Raw genomic sequence first — 22447 nt, forward strand, 5'->3', positions numbered from 1 at the left:
TCTACCCAGTAAAACTTGGAAAATTACCAAGGTATGTCTCTTCCACAAAAAAAGCAGCAAAAATCCATCCTGGCAAATTGCCACCCCATCAGTCTATTCACTAACATCAGCAAAGTGATGGAATGGGTCATCAGCAGTGTTAGCTCGTTTTCAGGTCTGCCAAGACTATACAGTTCTGAACTCATTATAGCCTTCGTTGAAACATGGACAAAAGAGCTGAATTCCAGTGTTTAATATTAAAGCATTTGGCATCAAGAGGCCCCTAGCAAAACTGGAGTCAATGAGAGTCAGGTGAAAACCTCTATGCAAGTTGAAGTCACACCCATCACAAAGGAAGATGGATAGTGGTTAGTGAAGAACAATCATCTCAGGTCCAGGGCAGCTCTGACAGAATTCCTCAGGGAAATGCTCTAGTAGTGCCTAGGCCAAAACAGCTTCAGCTGTTTCATCAATGACTTCCCCTCCCTTATAAAAAGATCAGAAGTGGCAAGGTGCACTTGATTGCACAATGTTCATTCACCATTCATGTCAACTCAGATGCTGAAGTAGTACCTGCCCAAAATGTAAGAAGACCTGGACAATATCCAGGCTTAGGTTAACATTTAACATGCCACACAAGAGCTATGCAATGACCATCTGAAATGAAAGAATCTAACTTCACTTGACGTTCAATAGAATTACCTTTTTTGAATACCCCACTATCTACATTCTGGCAAAAACTCAATTGGACCAGCCACATAAATACTGTGGCTACAAGAGCAGGTTAGAGGCTAGAATTAAGAACTAATTTCCCAACTCTCCAAAGCCTGTGTACAAGTCACAAGTTCCAGACGATGAAGTATTCCCCATTTGCCCAGATGCACATCTCCAACAAATACTCAATAAGCTTCATAACATTTAGGAGTTGCTGGAGTTCACATTTACAAACATTCAATTCTTGCATCACTGATACTCATTTGCAGCAGTGTCTACAACATGCACTACAGAAATTCAGCAACACTCCTTGGACAGCACTTTCCAAAGCCTACAACCAGCAACTTTGGAACACCACCAGTTCCCAACCAAGCCTCAGACTTGGAGCAATATCAGTATTCCTTTACTGCAAGCTGGTTCAAAATTCTCGAACTCCCTCGCAATACCAGGTGGGCTACAGTGATTTAAGAAGGCAGCTCACTACCATATTCTCAAGGGTAACTAGTCATGGGTAATAAGATACTGGTGAGGTAGCAAAGTCCAGCGCCCTGAATTAATTAAAACATACTCTACAATTTAAGATAGATGAACTTGTGGTACAAATAGTGATAAATGGTTTAGATTTAATCATCCACACAGAAACATGGTGACAAAGGTGACCAAAGTTGGGAAATAAGTAGTATAGGGGACACACATTTTTACAGAAAGGCAGCAAGGCAATGTCGAAGAAATCATCCTGACAACAAAAGGATGGTGGTGAACATAAGAACTAGGAGCTGAAGTAGACAATCCAGTTCCTTGAGTCTATATTTCATTCAATACAACTATGGCTAATCTCATCTGTCTCAACTCCACTTTCCTGCCTGCTCTCCACAGCTCTTTAACACATTACTAATTTTTTAAAAAATCTATTTCCTCAATGTTATTCAATGTCCTGGCATCCACAATGCTCTGGTGTAGTGAATTCCACAGATTCATTACCCTGTGTGAGAAGCAATTCCTTTTCTCTCCATTTTAAATCTGCTACCCTTCATCCTAAAACCATGACATCTCATTCTACATGCGAGAACAACCCTTTCTACATTTACTTCATCAATTCAGTTTAGCATCTTATATACCTCGACTTGATCTCCTCTTATTCACAGAAACATACAGCATGGGAACAGACCCTTCAGTCCAATGCTGACCATAATCCCAAACTAAATTAGTCCTACCTGCACTTGACCCATATCCCTCCAAACATTTCTTATTCACATACTTATCTAAATGTCTTTTAAACGTTGACTGTATTCACATCCACCACTGTAAAAAAAAAATTGCCCCATAAGTCGTTTTAAAATCTTTCTCCTCTCATCTTAAAAATGTCCTAGTCTTGATATCCCCCATCCTAGACAAAAGACACCTGGCATTCACCTTATCATGATTTTATAAACCTCTTTAAGGTCACCTCAAGTGCCCATGCTCCATCGAAAAAAAGTCCCAGCCTATCCAGCCTCTCCTTATAACTCAAACCTTCCATTCCAAGCAACATCCTGGCAAAAAATCTGTTCTCAATTCTCTCTATCTTAATAATCTCCTTATTATCGGGTGACCAGAACTGGACACAGTACTCCAGAAGAAGCCTCATCAATGTCCTGTACAACTTCAACATAGCACCCAAACTCCTTTTACTCAAAAGGTCTGAGTAATGAAGACAAGTGTGCTAAACACTTTCTTAACCACCTTATCTATTTGTGATAGAAACTTCAAGAATTGTGTACCTCAATCCCTAGGTCTCTATTCTCCAACACTACCAAAAGCCCCTGTTTGTTTTACAAAAATCCAATACCTCACATTTATCCAAACTAAATTCCATTGGCCAAGATCTCTTAGCCAGTGAAGATAACCTTCTTCACTGTCCACTATACCACAAATCTTGGTGTCATCCACAAACTTAGTAACCAAGCCTCTTATATTCTCACCCAAAATCATTTTTATAAATGACAAACAAAAGTGGACCCAGCACTGATCCCGGTGGAACACTGCCGGTCACAAGCCTCCATTCCAAAAAACAGCTCTCCACCATCACTGTCTCTTGCTGTTAAGCCAATTTTAGATCCAATTAGCAAGTTTGACCCCGAATCTCACATGATATACCTTTAGTAATTAGTTTATCATGCAAAACCTTGTCAAAGTCTTCATTAAAGTCCAAGTAAACAAAGTCCAAGTAACCACTCTGCCAACAATCTTCTTGGCTACTTGTTCAAAAAACTCAAATTAGCTTTGTGTGACACAATTTCCTTTGCACAAAACCATGCTAACTATCCTTAATCATTCCTTACCTCTCCAAATGCATATAAATCCTATATTTCAGAATCACTTCAAACAACTCCCCACCACCAAATTCAGACTCGCAGGTCCATAGTTCTCAGGCCTCTCATTACATCCCTTCTTACACAGAATGACAACATTAGCCACCACTCTCCAGCCATCCAGCACTTCACCATATTTATAGATGATACAAATATTTCGGCAAGGGGCCATGTAATTTCCTCCCTAAATTCTCACAAAGTCCTGGGATACACGAAATCAAGTCCCAGAGATGTATCCACCTTTATATTTTCTGAAACCTACTCTTCTGTAATGTGAATAGGTTTCAAAATATCAATATTTATTTCCCCGACTTCTCTAGCCTCCATTTCTTTCTCCACAGTAAAAACAGGTATAAAATATTCATTTAATATCTCTCCCATCTCCTGAAGTTCAACACAAAGATGACTTCTTTGATCTTTAAGGGGCACTGCTCTCTCTTTCTAGTGACTCTGACTCTTAATATACTTGTAGAATCTCTTTAGATTAGCCTTATTTGTCAAGGCTAAGGCCGTCTCATATCCTCTCTTCGCCTTCCTGATCCCCCTCTTAAATAATGCCTTTACACACTTTATACTGTTGAAGAGATTAATTTGAATCCAGTTGTTTATATCTAATATAGGATTCTATTTTTATTCTTGACTAAAACCTCTATTTTTATTCATCCATTGTTCTTTAAATCCTACTTGGTCTTATTTTTCCATTAGAATGAAAAGACAACAGTTCTGAAGTCTCATTATTACACTTTTGAAAGCCTCCCACTTATCAGACGTCCTTTTACCTGCCAATCAATTTTAGAAATTGTCTTATACCATTAAAATTTGTCTAACAAATTTAAAACATTAACTTTTATGAAAAGTTTATCCTTTTCCATAACTGTTTTAAAACAAATAGAATAATGATCACTTGATCCAAAGTGCTCCCCCACTTTCACTTCAGTCACTTGTCAGTTTTATTACCAAAAATGTGGTCACATTTTGCTCCTTCTCTAGTCAGAACATTTACATATTGATGAAGAAAATTCTCTTGAACACATTTAACAAATTCTTCACCTTCCAAACCTTTAATTCTATGGTAGTCCCAGTCAATGTCTGGAAAATTAAAATCACCTACTATTACAACTTACTATTCTTACATCTCGGAGAGATCTTGACATATTGGCTCCTCAATTTCCTTCTGATTATTGGGGGTCTATAGTGATCAAGGTGATCATTCCTTTTTTTTATTTCTAATTTCAACTCGTTTTCACTGGACTATTTTTCAGAAATATCTTCTCTAGTTACAGCAGTAATGTTTTCCTGAATCAAAAATACCACTCCCCCTTCTCTTTGACTTCTCTTTCTACCCTTCCATAGCATCTGAAACCCAGAATATTGAGCTCCTGACCATCCTTCAGCCAAGTTTCGGTGATAGCTATCCTATCCCAATCCCATGTTCCCAAGCATGCCAAGTTCATCAGCTTTACCATAGACCCCTTGCATTGCAACAAATGCAGTTTATTGCTTCAGTGTTACTTTGTTCTCTGACTTGTTCTGGTCTGTCATTTCTAATTAACTTGTATTTTCAGATTCAAAGCCATCCTCATCCATTTATTTTGCTAGTTATGCCCCAAAGAGATCTCAATGATCGAAAAACCCAAATCCCTGAACATTGTACCAACTCTTTAGCCAATGATTCACCTCCTTTATTCTTTCCTTCATTCAAGCTCGAGACCAGAAGTAAACCAGGAGATGACTACTCTTGATAATAATTATATATTCACTCTGTAAAGTCTTAACCCTTTCCCTATGTCATTCCTATCAATGTGCACAATAATTTCAGATTTCTCATTCTCCCCTTTGACAATTGCTTCAAACTTTGAGACATCCTTAACCGTAGCACCAGGAAAACAACACACCATCATAGGAAATTCTATGACAGTGAATGTGAATCTATGTTCCTGACAGTAGAATCCTCTATTACAAATTATTCTATTACATTTTGTCAAACCCCACCTAACATAAGCTTCATTTTTAGTGCCCAAGATCTGACTGCCTCTTCTATTTTCCTTAGAGGCTAACCTTTTCAGCAGTCCCCAAAATGTTGTATTTGTTTGAGAGAAGAATAGCCACTAGGGGAGATAGGAGACCTCTAAACTACCTTCTCACTTTCCTGAGTCAGTCAGTCATTCATCTATCTGACTGATCCTACTGTGTTATCACTTCTCTAAATCTACTAGCCATCTAAGTCTACATGTCTTGTATGCCCTCAATAACATTTGGCCTACAAGGAAGCAACTTACAACAGCACCTTATATATGAAGTAAACCATCTTTCCTTACCAAAGACCTAATATTAAGCATGCAAAAAAAAACTCTTAAATAAAATCAGCCACTTAGTTGAACAATCATTTTTTTTTTCCAAAACATTGTTCCTCAAGTGGTCCAGCAGACAGCTTTCAAACTTCTGACCAAAACAAAACTCACTCCAGAGCCATCCATGTGTAGGCCTCTCCAGAAGTTCCGTAAACATAACTGTTTTAAAAAAAAACTCCTCCGCAATTTAAAAAAAATTCTTCTAAGTGTATAATTCTACATGTTAACAGAATTCAGTTTGAAAAAAACATGCACGTTTGCATTTTTGATTATAAAAGAGCCAAAAAATGATTCAAAATAAAAATCTTATACAGGTTGACAACCCTTTATCAGAAATCCGAAAAGCTCCAAAGTCCAAAGGCTGTTTTGTGAAGTGCTTTTCTCATTAACAAGGCTGTTTGGCACACAAACAGTTAACCCAAGTCAACACCCACTTGATGCGTGCCACTCAGATGCAACATGGGTGGGCGTGGCCCAGCACTGACAGGCCTCAATTCTGTCTCAAGGTCCATTTTACTCTGAGTCTACTCTTCCACTAAGATTTTTTTAAATTTCACCAAACTATCAATTACTCGGAAATTTGAAAAATTCTGATTTCCGACAACCAGCTGGTCCCGAGTATTTCAGATAAAGGATTGAGCACCTATACTACTGAAATGTAACAGCTGTAAGAAATCTTGAAGTATAGAAATAAGCCTGAATCTCAGGAGCAGTTGCATGATCCACACGATTCTCAGTCCACCATTTCTTCTAACACCAGAAACTATAGGTCTAAACTGCTCAACTTCCTTTCATAAGATCAAACCTTAGTCTCTGGAATAAATGTAACAAACCTTCCTTGAACAGCCTTCAGTGCAACTACATCCCTTCTCATTGTTGTGGTTCAGTTTGCCGAGCTGGGAATTTGTGTTGCAGACGTTTCATCCCCTGTCTAGATGATATCCTCAGTGCTTGGGAGCCTCCTGTGAAGTGCTTCTGTGATCTTTCCTCCGGCGTTTATAGTGGTTTGAATCTGCCGCTTCCAGTTGTCAGTTCCAGCTGTCCGTTGCAGTGGCCGGTATATTGGGTCCAGGTCGATGTGCTTGTTGATTGAATCAGTGGATGAGTGCCATGCCTCTAGGAATTCCCTGGCTGTTCTCTGTTTGGCTTGTCCTAGGATAGTAGTGTTGTCCCAGTCAAACTCATGTTGCTTGTCTAGGAATTTCAGAGAATTCCTAGAGGCATGGCACTCATCCACAGATTCAATCAACAAGCACATCGACCTGGACCCAATATACCAGCCACTGCAGCGGACAGCTGGAACTGACAACCGGAAACGGCAGATACAAATCACTATAAATGCTGGAGGAAACACCACAGAAGCGCTTCACAGGAGGCTCCCAAGCACTGAGGATGTCACCTAGACAGGGGACGAAACGTCTGCAACACAAATTCCCAGCTCGGCGAACAGAACCACAACAACGAGCACCTGAGCTACAAATCTTCGCACAAACTTTGAACATCCCTTCTCAAGTACAGAAACTAAAACTGTATGCAATACTCCAGGTGCAGTCTCACTAATATTTTGGACAGTTACAGCAACACTCCCTCATTTTCATTCTCTACTCTTTTAGTGATAAATGCAAAAATTCCATTTTGCCTTCCTAATTACTTTTAGTCAGAAAAGACGTGCCCCAGATCAGGCCGAGTCAGAATGAACATAGGTTAGATGAGAAATTACAATGGTCTAGAAATACAAATGGGAGTACTTTAAATATTCCAACAACAGCAGTGTCATTGAACAAACAAATAAACAGATGGAGCTTAATCAAAGAGTGTAATAATGGTGGGGGGCGTTAATCTTCATATTGTCTGACCCAATCAAATTAAGGTAGTCGAGAAAATGCATTTATGAAATATTCTTGCAACATTTCCTGGAACAATACATTATGGAAACAAAGAAAGATAAATCTAATTCAGAACTAATATTATGTAATGAGAATGGGTTAATTTGTAATTGCACAGTAAAATGATCCATGAGAAGACATCTTGTTACCACAACGCAATTCAATATCATATTAAGTTTGAACGCAACATACTCAAGCCCAAACAAGAATCTTAAACCTAAACAAAGCAGGGTGGGATGGCAGACCACAGTGGCTAGCAATGCTGCCTCACAACATCAGGACCCAGGTTAGATTTGTGCCTTGCGTGACTGTCTGTGTGGAGTTTACACATTATCCCCATGTCTGCTTGGGTTTCCTCCTTCAATCCAAAAGATATGCAGGTGAGGTGAACTGGCCATGTTAAATTGCCCAGTGTTAGGTGCATTAGTCAGGGGTAAATATAGGGTAAGGGAATGGGTCTGGGTGGGTTACTCTTCAGAGGGCCGGAGTTGTTTGGGCCTAAGGGCCTGTTTCCATACTGTAAGGAAGCTAATCTAATCTAAAAGCTAGTTACAGAGGTAGAGGGGAAGGTCACTAAAGTTGACTAGGTAAGTAAATGAAAAAGGTATGACAATGAATAAACAGTGGAACTTTTTTCAAGAAACAATTAAAAGAAGTGTTCAATAAAAATACATACTAATAAAAAACTCAGCAAAAAAGAAATAATAATTGATTGATCTACAGCTTAAACAAAGTTAAGGATAGTAATAAAAAGACTTAAAACGTTGCTAAATATATGTCTAACTATGAGGATTGAGAGTCCTATAGAAACCAGCTAAGAGCCAACAAATAAATAGTGGATATACAGGAAAAGAAATAAAGGGTATGACAGCAAGCTAGTCAGGAATATAAAAACAGATCCTAATAGCTTTTACAAGTATATAAAAAGATGCGTTGTTAAAGTAAAAAGGTCTGTCGCTTAGGGGCAGAAACAGCAGAGAATCATGGGGAAAAAGAAAATGGCAAAAACATGGGCAAATATTGTATACGTCTGCCTTCACAGTGAAAGACACAAATTACACACCAGAAAGTGTGTGTAAGGAGCTAATAGAAGAGGGACAGATACATAAAATAGTTAATATTAGTGAAAACTTAGAGAAAATTTAAAGAATTAAACCCTAACCCAGGATATGACAGTCCACATATTAGGATTCTAAAAAAAGGTAGCTGCAGAGATAGTCAACATACTGATTATTATTTTCCAAAATTGCCTAGATTCTATAACAGTCCCATGAATTTGAAGTGTGTAGAGGTAACATCGCTATTCGATCAAGGAAGGGAGAGAACACAGGGAACTACAAGCCAATTAGTCAGACGTCAGTCACTGGGTAAAGTCCAAAATTTATTAAAGAAGTCTCAACAACTCACAAAGAAAATCTTGTCAGAATCATCAAATTTAACATGACTTTACAAACGGGAAATTACGTTTATGAAATTAATTCAGAGTTATTTCAAAGATGTAATTCGTAGGTTAGATTCATGGGATCCAGTAGGTGCAGTTTAGGTAACACATCACGGGGATTTAGATAGGCTAAACGAATGATGAAAATGGAATTATAATATGGAAAAATGTGAAGTTATTCTCCTTGGTGGGAAGAACTGAAATGCAGGATGTGTCTTAAAATGAATAAAGTTTAGAAGTGTTAATATCTAAAGGTGACTTGGGTGTCCTTATTCATAAATAACTGGAAGTATGCAGGTGCAGCAAATAAATTAAGAAAACAAATGATATATGGTCTTTATTACAAAAGAAATACTGGAGTTAAAAAAAAAGTCTTGTTGCAATTGTATGTACCATGGTACAGAGACACCATGAGATGTGATTTGATTGAAGCATACAAATTTCCCACTGAGCTCAGCAGGGTTAATGCAGGAAGGATGATCCATGTGATGGCATCAAGGAGTCTACAGAGGACAGGCTCAAAATAAAAGAGGTATACTATTTAGCATTAAGAGGAGGAAGTTTTTTTTTTAATTCTGAAGATGGTGAATGTTCGCAATTCTCTACTGCATCAGGCTATGGAGACTCAGTCAGTGGGTATATTCAAGACAGACTGATATATTTCCATTTATTAAAGATATTGAGGGATATGGAAATAGTGCAAAAACATAAGTGTGAGGTATATTGGCCATGATGTGGCTCAAGGAGCCAAAAGGCTACAGCTCCTATGTGTTACATTTCTATTTTGGGATTTCAAAAAGGCATTTGATAAGGGGGTCTCACCAAACAAGGGGTCATGGGGTTAAGGGCAACAAATTTCCATGGAAAGAGGATTTGTTAACTGCTGGCAAGTAGGAATAAACAGGGCATTTTCAGTTTGGAGGCTGTGATTAGTGAGTCTTCAGATGATGTTTACAGTTTACTTGAAATACCTAAACCAAAGGACAGAGGGAAACATATCTAAATTTGCTGACATTGCAAAGCTGCATGAGAATATAAGGTGTGCAGACAAATTGAGGCTGCAGAGACAGAGACAGACAGATAGGTTAAGTGAATAAGCAACAACTAAGCATAATGCAGAGAAGTAACAGATTATTCACTTCGGTAGTAAAAATAAAAAAGCCAACTTTTTTTTAGAACGATGAATGTTGCTGTTTAGAGATCTAGGGTATATACTTACAAGAAGCATAGAATATTAGCGTGTAAATGCAGCAGGAAAGCAAATGGCATATTCACCTTTTAATGCCAAATGACTGAATTGAGAAGCCCTGCTAAAATTGAACAGGAGTTTGATCAACTATTGTGTACGGCTTTGATCTCCCTATCTAAGAAGTGTAGTTAGCTCCTGGGCTGAGGGAGCTGTCCCAGGTCAGGTTGCAAAATAAATCCAACCTGTGCTGTCTGGAAATTGGAAGAGTAAGAGTTGATTCCATTGAAACACAATAGATTCTGAAAGGGCTGACCAGGTGACCATAAGAGGCAGATTATTTAAGACTTCGAAGAGAAATTTATTTGTTCAAAAATTTGTGAATCTTTGAAATCTCTACCTCAGAGGTTTATACATACTTCATTGTTGAATATAACAACCAGACAGACTGACTTTTGTTTCATGGAATCAAGAAATCTGGAAGCAAACAAGAAAGTGCAGCCAAGACTAAATGTAAATCATGATTGTAATGAACAGAGGAGCAGGTTCAAGCAGTTGCTGGTCTACCACTTTTTTTAAAAACGTTCTGTGTCTCTGTATGTCTCAGAGTTTAGAAGGATGAGAGGAAATATAATTGAGGCATACAAAATGTTAAAAAGTGAGTTGATAAAGTAAACACAAAAGGGGATGCTTCCTCTGTGGGACAATTTAGAATGATAAATCATAGTTTTAGGCCAAGGGTGGCAGTCTTGAAACAGAGAGGAGGAGAAATTACTTCTCTCAAAAGGGGAATTCAGTAAAATAGTAGAATTCACTACCCCAAAGTGCAGGGGACATCAGGATACTGAATAAATTTGAGGAGACAGACAGATGTACAATTAGTAATGAGTTAAAGAGTTTATAGGAAGCAGGCAGGAAAGTGGAGTTCAAGTCAAGGGGAGATCAGCGAAGAAGGCTCAAGGGGCTAAATTGTCTACTCCTTTTACTTGTTAACAGAAAACATAAATGTTATTACAAAGTCATTCTATAAATAGAAAGTAAACATACCTTTGCGTCCAAGAGTTGATGTAATTAAATATCTTGAGCGCATGTTCCTTTTTGAGCTGCAACCCTTCATTATTTTCTGTTTCAGATACTGCAAGGAGAGGACAACAAAAGATTCATCAGTTTTATCTAGACCACAAGATCGGACCCATTTTTTCCTCTATCTCTCTCTTTCCTTCTCCCTGTTACATGCATCCCATTACCCCTTAAAACACATCAATTCTTCCTACTTCAATCACTTGTTATGGCAGGAAATTACACATGCATCATCATTCTTCCATGAAGGAATGTTCAATTATTGCATTAACTCTTGTTATCTATTAACTGTCCACATCCAGCAAGGGCAAGGACCAGAAATGAAAGTTTTCAAATCGGAAAATGCTCCTTTTACTAGGCTGAAATGCAAGTTTGCTAAAGTAGTCCACAAACAAATGTGTAAAAATAGATCAGTGCACCATCAGCTGAAGGCATTCAAGAAAGAGATGATGAGGGCTCAGTCAGCGAACAAACAAATTCAGAGCCCTCTCGATGTCAAGTACTTAAAGAGAAGGATAAAAGAAAAAGAAAAAGCAGATCATGAACCCAAAGAAGGAATGCTGCAGAAAACCCAAGACAGAAAACAGAGAACTGTAGGCCAATTAGTCCGATATCAGTCGTCATGATGTCAGATGACAAACATGGAAGAATCAATACTGCAGAAAGCCTAAAGAAATAGAAAGTGTGTCATGGAAATTTTTTTTAAAAAAAGGAAAATTTAAAGCAAAGAAGGAATAAAACAGTACTGACAAATAAAATCAAGGAAAGCCTAAAGGTTTACTATTATAAAATGTATCAAAAGAGTGAGAGGATAACTCAGGAAAGATTAAGAGCCCATTAGGGACCGTGAGGGTAATTTGCGTGTGGATGTGGAGGTTACAGGACTTACGGTCCTTAATGAGTACTTTGTGCCTGTTTTCACATGAGAGGCACAATAAATACATTACACTAGAGGAGAACAAGTGCAAAATATCACATGAAATTAAGTTGTGAGAAAGAAAGTATCAACAGGTTTAGCATATTTGAAAATAGTACATCCCCAGAACCAAATGAAACATAGCCTAGGATGCTAAAGGATGAAAGACAAAAAACACAGGATTATTTTCCAATCTTCCCAAGTTATGGGTATGGTATCAAAAGTTATTGAATGTAGTCCAACTGTTTAAAGAAAGGTAGAAAGAGATATAGTCATTTCTTCTGTAGCATGACAGTCACATTCCTGCACGACCTTGTGCTATACAAGAATTGTACAAACATGCTACAGCAAACACATGTTTTTAAAAGTCCACACTTTAGAAACAGCATCCCCTATTCATCAATCGCATTAAAGCAAATTTGCATAGACAAAACAGACACTACAGCAGAACAACCTGTAGATAATAAATATGAGACAAATATCAGCAAAGGGAACATTATTGAAAAGAAAGTCTGAGGGACAAAATAAATATCAATTTAAAAGTAGAAGATTAATCAAAAACAGCATGAATGTATTGAATCCTTAATACTTGTGTCATAAAATAGCATTAGTTGCAATTCACCAACAATAATGCTGGAGTTTGGAAGCTATTTTTTGTCGTACAAGGAACAAAATAGACGATTCAAAAGAAGTGTTACAATATTGCAGTGGTTAAACAGTCTTAATCAGTGATTTAGTTTTCACAGGTAGCTTCCACTTTAAAATGAATTAAAAAAATTACATAGATAAAAATTGCCACAATTAAGACAGAAAGGACACCTATACGTTACCAGAAATAAATTTCAAAGAACACATTTTCAGGTAAGAAGTCACTTGTGAGAGTGTTTCTTTGCTTCCTAATAGAAATTACACAGTAGGATGAAGTACACAGGATCACCAAACTCATCCCTGATATGGAAAGACTATTTTGCAATGAGAAATTTGGAAAATGTGGTCTGCATTCTCTGGAATTTGAAAGAATGAAAGACCAACTCATAAATTTACATTTTCTTAAAAGTGATAGAGGTAAATGCATAAAGGAGATTTCCTGGTTGAGGGGTCTGGAACAAGGAAACAGACTCCATTCTAAATTGCTTACCATTTATTCACTGAAAAGTGAATTTTTTTTCAATTCAGAGAATGGTGAAGATTCAGAGTATTCTATCTTGGAAGGAAGCTCAGTCATTTACTAAGTTCAAGAGAGACTGGTAGATTTCTAGTTACTAAAGGCATGTAGGGATATGGGGTGGCACAGGAGTAAGGCAGAGAAGTAGATAATCAGCCATCATCTCAAATGGCAGAGCAGGTTCAAGAGGTTTTTTTTTTAAAATTCATTTTGTGGGACGTGGGTATTGCTGGCCAGCATTTATTGCCTGTCCCCTGCCTTTGAGACAGTGATCGTGAGCTGCCTTCTTGAACAGATGCAGTCTACTTGCTGTGGGTTGACCCATACTGCCATTTGGGTGGGAATTCCAGGTACAGTGAAGATACAGCAATATATTTCCATGTCAGGATGGTGAGTGGCTTGGACAAGGACTTGAAGGTAGTGGTTTTCTCATATATCTGCTTTTGTTCTTCTAGTTGGAAGTGGTCATGGTTTGGAAGGTGTTGGCTGAAGATCTTTGGTGAATTTCTGCAGTGCATCGTGTACAATACTACACACTGCTGTTACTGAGCATCGGTGATGGAGGGAGTGGATGCTTGTGGGTATAGTGCCAGTCAGGCAGGCTGCTTTGTCCTGGATGGTGTCAAACTTCTTGTGTTGCTGGGGCTCCACTCATCCAGGCAAGCGAGGATATTCCATCACACTCCTGGCCTAACCTTATGTTGCCTAAATCGTGAGGATTTGAGAGAAAGCTATGGCAATAGTTACAATGATTTTAATACAAATATAGATTGATCCAATCAGATTGAAACTACTTTTGATAATGGTTAGTTCTTAGTGTGTATTTGGGATAATTTCTTGGAGAAACACATTCTAGAGACAACCCGAGAGCAAGATTAATGATTTCTTAACAATAGGTCCCTTGGTAGCAGTGATCACCTTGTAATTGAGTTTCATGGGGAAAGGAGTCAGTCTCAGACTAGTGCATTTTTAAAAACTTAAATAAGGAAGTTATGAGAGAATATTAAAGCAGAGCAAACTCATAAATAAGGTTAAGGGATAGGTCAACGACAAAGATAGATTCAAAAAGGTGTGGACACTCCATCCATGATTAACTAAGGAAGTAAAGATAGGATCAAATTGAAAAAAATGATCATTCCAAAATCATGGAATGACAAGTCAAAAGATTGGGCAGAACTTAAATGACAAAGAATGCTAAACAGGTGAATAAAAAAAGAAAGAGAGACAAATCAAACAATGAGCAAAAACTACTTAGATTTATTAGAACAGATATTGCAGGCACACAATCTTTTATCCAAAATTCTGAAATCCGAAAATGTCTGAAATCCAAAGATTTCTTGGTGAAGTGTACAGCGTCAGTCATACTTGCATAACAAGGTTTGTTTGGCGAAATCCACACCACTCAACCCACGTGGCGGCATTACCCAGCACTGGCAGGCATCAATTGAGTATTTTTTCACTTCATTTAATTACACTGTGAAATTGCCAAAAAGAGCTGCAGATACACCTATGCATAACAATAATAAAAAGAAAAGGAAGCAAGCATCTGACGTTATCGATAACACAGGAAGTGGAATTATTGCAGAAGCTTGATCGTGATGAATCTGTATAGCATCTTACTGAAGAATATGGTGTCGGAACTATCACTGTATATGGTTTAAAGAAACAAAGACAAGTTACTGACGTTTTATGGTAACAATGGTGACCTTTAACTAACGAAAATTAGGAAAAGCACTGCATAGGGCAAAAATGAAGATCATAACCGTGCGTTGATGAAGTGGATTTGACAACGAAGAAGTGAACGTATGCAACTGACAGGTTTGTTGGTCATGAAACAAGCTAGAATAGATCATAAAGAACTGAACATTGACGGCAACTGTCAATATTCAGAAGGTTGGCTGCAGAAATTTAAGAAGTGTAATGGTGTAAAATATCTGAAAATCTGTGGTGAAAAAGGCTTCTACTGACCATGAAGCAGCTGAAAATTATATTGACGAATTTGCCAAGATAATACCGGACGAAAGCCTTAACCCTGAACAAATTTACAATGCTGATGAAACAGCTCTCTACTGGCGCTATATCCCTAGAAAAACATTAACAACGGCTGATGAGAAAGCACCAACAGGTTTTAAGGATACGAAAGACAGGTTAACTATTCTCGGGTGTGCCAATGCTGATTGGTAAAAACAAACATCCAAGGCGTCTAAAAAGGTATACACAATTTACCTGTGCATTATTATGCAAACAAGGGAAATCTTTTGACTGGTTCAGTAACCACTTCGTACCAGCGGCACAAGCTCATTGCAGGCAAGCTGGAATGGAAGAAAACTGTAAAATTTTATTGTTCCTGGACAACTGCTCCACACATCCCCCTGCCGAACTTCTTGTGAAATGTAATGACTTCGGCATTTACTTGCCCCCTAATGTGACATCTGTATTACAGCCTTGTGACCAAGGAATTTTACGCTTGATGAAGAGCAAGTATAAAGACTTTTTTTTAAATTGTGTGCTTGCTGCAGTCAACAGAGGGGTAGGAATCCAAGGCTTCCTGAAAGAGTTTGGTGTTAAGGCATTTTCGTAGTTGCTAATGCTTGGAAGGATGTTGATGAATCAACATTAACAAACGCTTGGCACAAACTGTGGCCTAAAATGATGTTTGATGTAAATGAACCTACAGACAAAGACTTTGAAGGATTTTGTGTTACTGATGAGAAAACTATGAGAGCAAACCTTCCAACTTACACACAAAGTTTATCGGACAACAAAGTGTAAATAAATTACAGGAAGCTGACATCGAAGAAATGCTGAACATTAACAATGACGCAACTATTGTGCATTCCTCGAGTGATGGGAAAATTGGTGAAATGCTGTTAAATACAGATAAGCGTGAGGATAGTAGTGTTGATGATGACGACGACTTTGTGAGCACAGCTGAAAGAATCCCCAAAGACAATATGGTGAAAATGCGTGATCAGTTAATCGCTGGCCGTGAACAACGTTCATTTATCAGTGAGAAAGAGATTATGGCAATTTACTCAATTAAAGAGAGTTTGCTTAGACAGAAATCTATGTTAATGAGACAGAGGACATTTGAAGTCTTTAAAAAAGCCGTCTGCCATAGTGGTGAAGCAGTGTACGTTTAAGATTTACAGAACTTTTTTTCTGGAAATAAAACGTCGAGAATTTATGATCTGTGTATTTCATTGATCAGTATATTAGCCCACAAGCAGCACGGTGGCTCAGTGGTTAGCACTGCTGCCTCACAGTGCGAGAGACCCGGATTCAATTCCCGCCTCAGGCGACTGTCTGTGTGGAGTTTGCACATTCTCCCAGTGTCTGCGTGGGTTTCCTCTGGGTGCTCCGGTTTCCTCCCACAGTCCAAAAATGTGCATGCTAAATTGCCCATAATGTTAGGCGAAGGGGTAAATGGAGAATGGGTCTGGGTGGGTGGGTGGCGGGTCAGTGCGGACTTGTTGGGTCGAAGGGCCTGTTTCCACACTGTAACTAATCTAATTTTGAAAATGTAATCGTATTTCTAGTCTTTATTTATCCCACTTCGTGAAAGTATTCATGTTTTTGCTGCAGTATTAGTGTTGGATTACAAGGTGCTGTCCTGGACCTTGAGGAGGAGATACATTTGTTCCAAAGTCCAAAAATCCCGAATTCTGATAACCAGCTGGACCCGACAATTTCGCATAAAGGACTGTGTACCTGTAATAGTTTCCAAAGCTGTTTGAAAAAGAAAATAAATGCAAGCTGAGTGAATGTTGATCTTCAAGAAAAAGAGTTTGTGAAATTAACAATGGAAAATAAGGAAATGGCAGATGAATTGGGAGATATTTCGCATCTGTCTTCACTGGAAAAGGACATGCAACAGAAAGGATAGAAAGGGAGGCAAGAGGGGAGGGGGAGTGGCATTTTTGATAAGGGATAGTGTTACAAGCTGTATTTAGGGAGGATATTCCCTGAAATACACCCAGGAAAAAGTTACTTGGGTGGAACTGAGAAATAAGAAAGGGATGATTACCTTTTTGGGATTATATTATAGACCTCCTAATAGTCAGCTGGAAACATCTTTGTAAGGAGATTTCAGTTAACTCTTGGAATACTATGGTGCTTATGGGAGGGGATTTTATCTTTTCAAATAAAGACTGGGACTGCCTTGGTGTTAAGGCTTCAGATGGAGAGGAATTTGTTAAGTGTGTACAGGAAAGTTTTCGGATTCAGTATGTGGATGCACCTTCTAGAGAAGGTGTAGAACTTGACCTACTCTTGAGAAATAAGGAAGGGCAGGTGACAGAGGTGCCAGTGGGGGACCACTTTGGGGCCAGCAACCATAATTCTATTAGTTTTTGTAAAAAGTGATGAAAAAGGATAGACCAGATCTAAAAAGGTGAAGTTCTAAATTGGAGGAAGACTAATTTTGATGGGGTATTAGGCAAGAACTTTCAAAAGCTGATTGGGAGCAGATGTTCACAGGTAAAGGGACGACTGGAAAATGGGAAGCCTTCAGAAATGAGATGATGAGTGTTCAGAGACAGTATATTCCTCTTAGCGTGAAAGGAAACGCTAAAGGAAACGGTAGGGGTAGGGAATGCTGTATGACGAGAGAAATTGAGGGATTAATTAAGAAAAAGGAGGAAGCATATGTCAGGTATAGACAGGACAGATTGCATGAATCCTTAGAAGAGTATAAAGCCAGGGGGAGTACGCTTAAGAGGGAAATCAGGAGGGCAAAAAGGGGACATGAGATAGCATCAGCAAATAAAGTTAAGGAGAATCCAAAGGGTCTTTACAAATACATTAAGGACAAAAGGGTAACTAGGAAGAGAATAGGGCCCCGCAAAGATCAGCAAGACAGCCTTTACATGGAGCCACAAGAGATAGAGGAGATACTAAATGGGCATTTTGCATCAGTATTTAGTGTGGAAAAATATATAGAAGATATAGAACGTAGGGAAATAGATGGTGACATCTTGGAAAAATGTCTAGATTACAGAGGAGGAAGTGCTGGATGTCTTGAAACAGGTAAAGGTGGATAAATCCCCAGACCTGATCAAGTGTACCCTAGAACTCTGTGGGGAGCTAGAGGAGTGATTGCTGGGCCTCTTGCGGAGATATTTATTTGTATCATCGATAGTCACAGGTGAAGTGACAAAAGACTGGAAGTTAGCTAACATGGTTCAGAAAAGGTGGTAAGGACAAGCCAGGGAATCAAAAGTGTGGGAGAAGATTTGTAGCTCAGGTGTTCGTGGTTGTGGCTCTGTTCGCCGAGCTGGGAATTTATGTTGCAGATGTTTCGCCCCCTGTCTAGGTGACATCCTCAGAGATCAGCCAGGGAATTCCTAGAGGCATGGCACTCATCCACAGATTCAATCAATAAGCACATCGACCCTGGACCCAATATACCGGCCACTGCAGCGGACAGCTGGAACTGACAACTGGAAGCGGCAGGTACAAATCACTATAAATGTCGGAGGAAACATCACAGAAGCGCTTCACAGGAGGCTCCCAAACACTGAGCAGGGGACGAAACATCTGCAACACAAATTGCCAGCTCGGCGAACAGAACCACAACAACAAGCCAGGGAACTATAGACCAGTGAGCCGGACATCAGTGGTGGGCAAGTTGTTGGAGGGAATCCTGAGGGACAGGACGTACATGTATTTGGAAAGGCAAGAACCGATTAGGGATAATCAACATGGCTTTGTGTGAGAGAAATCATGTCTCACAAACTTGATTGAGTTTTTTGAAGAAACAAAGAGGATTGATGAGTGCAGAGTGGTAGACGTGACCTATATGGACTTCAGTAAGGCATTAGATTCGGTTCCCCATGGGAGACTGGTTAGCAAGGTTAGATCTCATAGAATACAGAGAGAACTGACCATTTGGATGTCGACTGGCACAAAGGTAAAAGACAGAGGGTGGTGGTAGAGGGTTGTTTTTTAAACTAGAGGCCTGTGACCAGTGGAGTGCCATAAGAATCGGCGCTGGATTCACCACTTTTATTCATTTATATAAATGATTTGGATGCGAGCATAAGAGGTACAGTTAGTAAGTTTGCAGATGACACCAAAATTGGAGGTGTAGTGGACAGCGAAGGTTACCTCAAATTACAATTGGATCTTGATCAGATGGGCCATTGGGCTGAGAAATGGCAGAAAGAGTTTAATTTAGATAAATGTGAGGCGCTACATTTTGGGAAAGCAAATCTTAGCAGGACTTATACATTTAATGGTCAGGTCCTAGGGCATGTTGCTGAACAAAGAGACCTTGGAGTGCAGGTTCATAGCTCCTTGAAAGTGGAGTCGCAGGTAGATAGGATAGATTGGCATGGTTTTCTTTATTGGTCAGAGTATTGAGTGTAGGAAATGGGAGGTCATGTTGCAGCTATACAGGACATTGGTTTGGCCACTTTTGGGAATATTGCGTGCAATTCTGGCCTCCATCCTATCGGAAAGATGTCGTGAAATTTGAAAGGGTTCAGAAAAAATTTACAAGGATGTTGCCAGGATTGGAGGATATGAGCTATAAGGAGAGGTTGAATAGGCTGGAGCATCAGATGCTTATGGAGGTTTATAAAATCATGAGGGGCATCGACTGGGTAAATAGACAGTCTCTTCCTTGGGGTGGGCGAGTCCAGAACTCGAGGGCATAGGTTTAGGGTGAGGGGGGCAAGATATAAAAGAGACCTATGGGACAACTTTTTCATGCAGAGGTTGATGAGTGTGTGGAACGGGGTGGCAGAGGAAATGTGGAGGCTACCACAAATGCAACATCTAAAAGGCATCTGGATGGGTACATGAATAGGAAGCGTTTCGAGGGATTGGGCCAAGTGCTGGTAGGTAGGATTAGTCTAGGTTGAGATATCGAGTTGGCATGGACAAGGTGGACCAAACAGTCAGTTTCCGTGCTTGACATCTCTATAACTGAAGTATGCAATATTGAGATTCACAGAACTCCTTCAGTAAAGCTTCAGTTGTGAAAATGATGTCTTCCAATGGATTTTTCACACTCAAACATTGATGAAAAAGCTTTAAAAGAATTGGTAAAGACTTTTGCTTTTGTGGCAAGTTTTTTGTGACCATGTTCAAACCAAAATAACCTTTTATAGCCTGAAGCATGTAACCTCTTTGAAAAAGTGTTGTACACTTAGTGTCTCCATCCAAGCAGCTTGCTCTTTACAAATGCAACATTGATACTAGCTGCAGCAAGTTTTGCTTTGTAAAGTAACTTTCCAAAAAGTTCAAGATAAATATCTTGATACAGATAAAAATAAATACATACATATATGTACATTACAAGTGAATGCAGGGTGAGCCTCGTATCCACAGGATTGTTTTCCGCTGTTTCAGTTACCTACTGTTTACCACAGCCCAAACATGCTATGGGGAACGTTCCAGAACCAGGGACCAGGAGGCTACCAGGAAGGTACGTTTCCCATTTAAATGAATGGGTTCGCTCCGATCCACAGTTTTGGGCTTCCACTGCAGGTCTTGCAACGTTTCCACGTGGATACGGGGTACTGCTATATTGTAAGTTAATATTTTGTGGAATATCGCTCAAACCAACATGCTTAGAGACTATAAAGCAACAGGAACAACCTTAATATCTTACTTTCCTGATTTGGAGGTGCCGGTGTTAGACTGGGGCAGACAAAGTTAATAGTCGTCCAACGGATTTATTGGGAAGTACAAGATTTCAGAGCACCTGCTCCTTTGTCAGGTAGCGAGTGGGGCAGGATCACTGATCTTTTCCTATAAATTCTGTGTCCTATGATCCTGCCCCAATAGCTACCTGACGAATGAGCAGCGCTCTGAAAGCTTGTACGTCCAAATAAACCCACTGGACTATAACCTGAACATCAGGAATGATGAAGGGCTTATGCTCGAAAGGTCAATTCTCCTGCTCCTCGGATGCTGCCTGACCTACTATGCTTTTCCAGCACCACACTCTGACTATAACCTGGGTGTTGTGAGATTTTTAACTTTATCTTATATTCATCAGTTTATTGACCTCCTTTCTCACCACATGTCAGAAACAATAACAACAGGGATCAAGGATATCACAAAGCAACTGTAGGGCACTCTTCTGGACGAGGGCGAATAGTCAGATGTTCTGGTCCACATTGGTAGCAATGACTTGGGTAAGAAGGGTATCTGATTCTGCAATGAAACTTTAGGGAGCTAGTTATCAAGCAGCATTTCAAACGTACCTCGTGCAAGTGGGTACGGAAATAGGAGCATCAGAATAAAGTTATGCATGCTTGGAAAGATGATGCACGAGGGAGGACTTCAGATTCCTCGAACAGGCGCCGAGGAAGATGGCACCTGTTTAAGTTGGACACTCTGCATCTAAAACAGAGCTGGGACATTTTGCTAGTGTAGTCAGGTGGGCTTTAAAAAAATTAACTTGGTTTGTGAGGACCAAGAAAGACTAGCAGAAGAGAATATTGGGGTCCACAAATTATTGGTTTACTTAAATAGAGAATAGCTAAGGTTCTTAGGTGAAATAAGAGTAAGGGAGAAAGAAATATAGTTTAAATCAGAGTTACTATGCACGTGTGAATGAACAGAATAAATAACATTGGAGAGTTATAGGTGCAAATTGTCATTTACAAGTATGATATTGCAACAATAACAGACACCTGGCTCAAGAAATAGTAGGGACTGGGTGTTAAATATTCCTGGGGATAAGGTGTTCAGAAAAGATATAAAAGAAAAGGAGCAGAGACAGCATTATTGGTTAGGGAGGGCATTGTCGTATAGGAGAAAAAGGATGTCTCAGAAAGTCCAAGGACAGATCAGTGGCAAGAGCTAGGGATTAAAAAAAGGTAAATTTACATTGCTAGCTATAGTCTATAAGCCAGCAAAGAATGGAAAAGATGAAGAAGAACAATTCTACAGGGAAATTTGATATCAAATGTCAATGAGAGACAGTAGGTTCAAAGGAAGACTTCAATTACTCAAATATAGACAGATACCAATAGTGTAGAGGGCAGGGGGACCTGTTCCTGAATTGTTTGCAGGAGAACTTCTTACGCAGCAGGTTTCCAGTCTAACAAGAAAGGATACACTGTTAGACCTGTTTCTTAGAAATGAGGTGGGGGAAGTGTATCAAGTGTCAGTGGAGAAACGTTGAAGAGACAGTGTTCACTGCATTGTAATGGATGACAGATAATGGAGAGTGACATACAACAATCCATAGTGGGTGAGAGAAAAAAAAAGTTAATTGGCAGAGAGCAGACTTCAGTGGAAGAAGAGAATGGGACAGGATTCACTGGAACAGGATGTTGGCAGGAGGAACAGTGACTGAACAAATGAGTTACCTTCAAAAGAGGTGATGATTCAGGAACAAAGTATATTGCCTCAACTAGA

The 22447-nt window shown here is 39.3% G+C and overlaps 1 protein-coding gene across 5 annotated transcripts in view; it reads right to left on the reverse strand.

Moving 5' to 3' along the window:
* The window catches only part of usp34 (ubiquitin specific peptidase 34), a 371687-nt gene that overhangs the window by 309677 nt on the left and 39563 nt on the right, over positions 1 to 22447 (reverse strand). For 4 of the 5 annotated variants that reach the window (XM_043696074.1, XM_043696076.1, XM_043696075.1 and 1 more), the window contains exon 2: positions 10956 to 11043. In XM_043696074.1, coding sequence (XP_043552009.1) covers positions 10956 to 11043 — 88 coding nt within the window. Of the gene's footprint in view, positions 1 to 10955; positions 11044 to 22447 lie in introns of those variants that run through there. The other variant, XM_043696077.1, reaches the window with a different exon arrangement.

This window comes from Chiloscyllium plagiosum, chromosome 9 (genome assembly GCF_004010195.1).
Source record: "Chiloscyllium plagiosum isolate BGI_BamShark_2017 chromosome 9, ASM401019v2, whole genome shotgun sequence".
Classification (NCBI taxonomy): Eukaryota; Metazoa; Chordata; class Chondrichthyes; order Orectolobiformes; family Hemiscylliidae; genus Chiloscyllium; species Chiloscyllium plagiosum.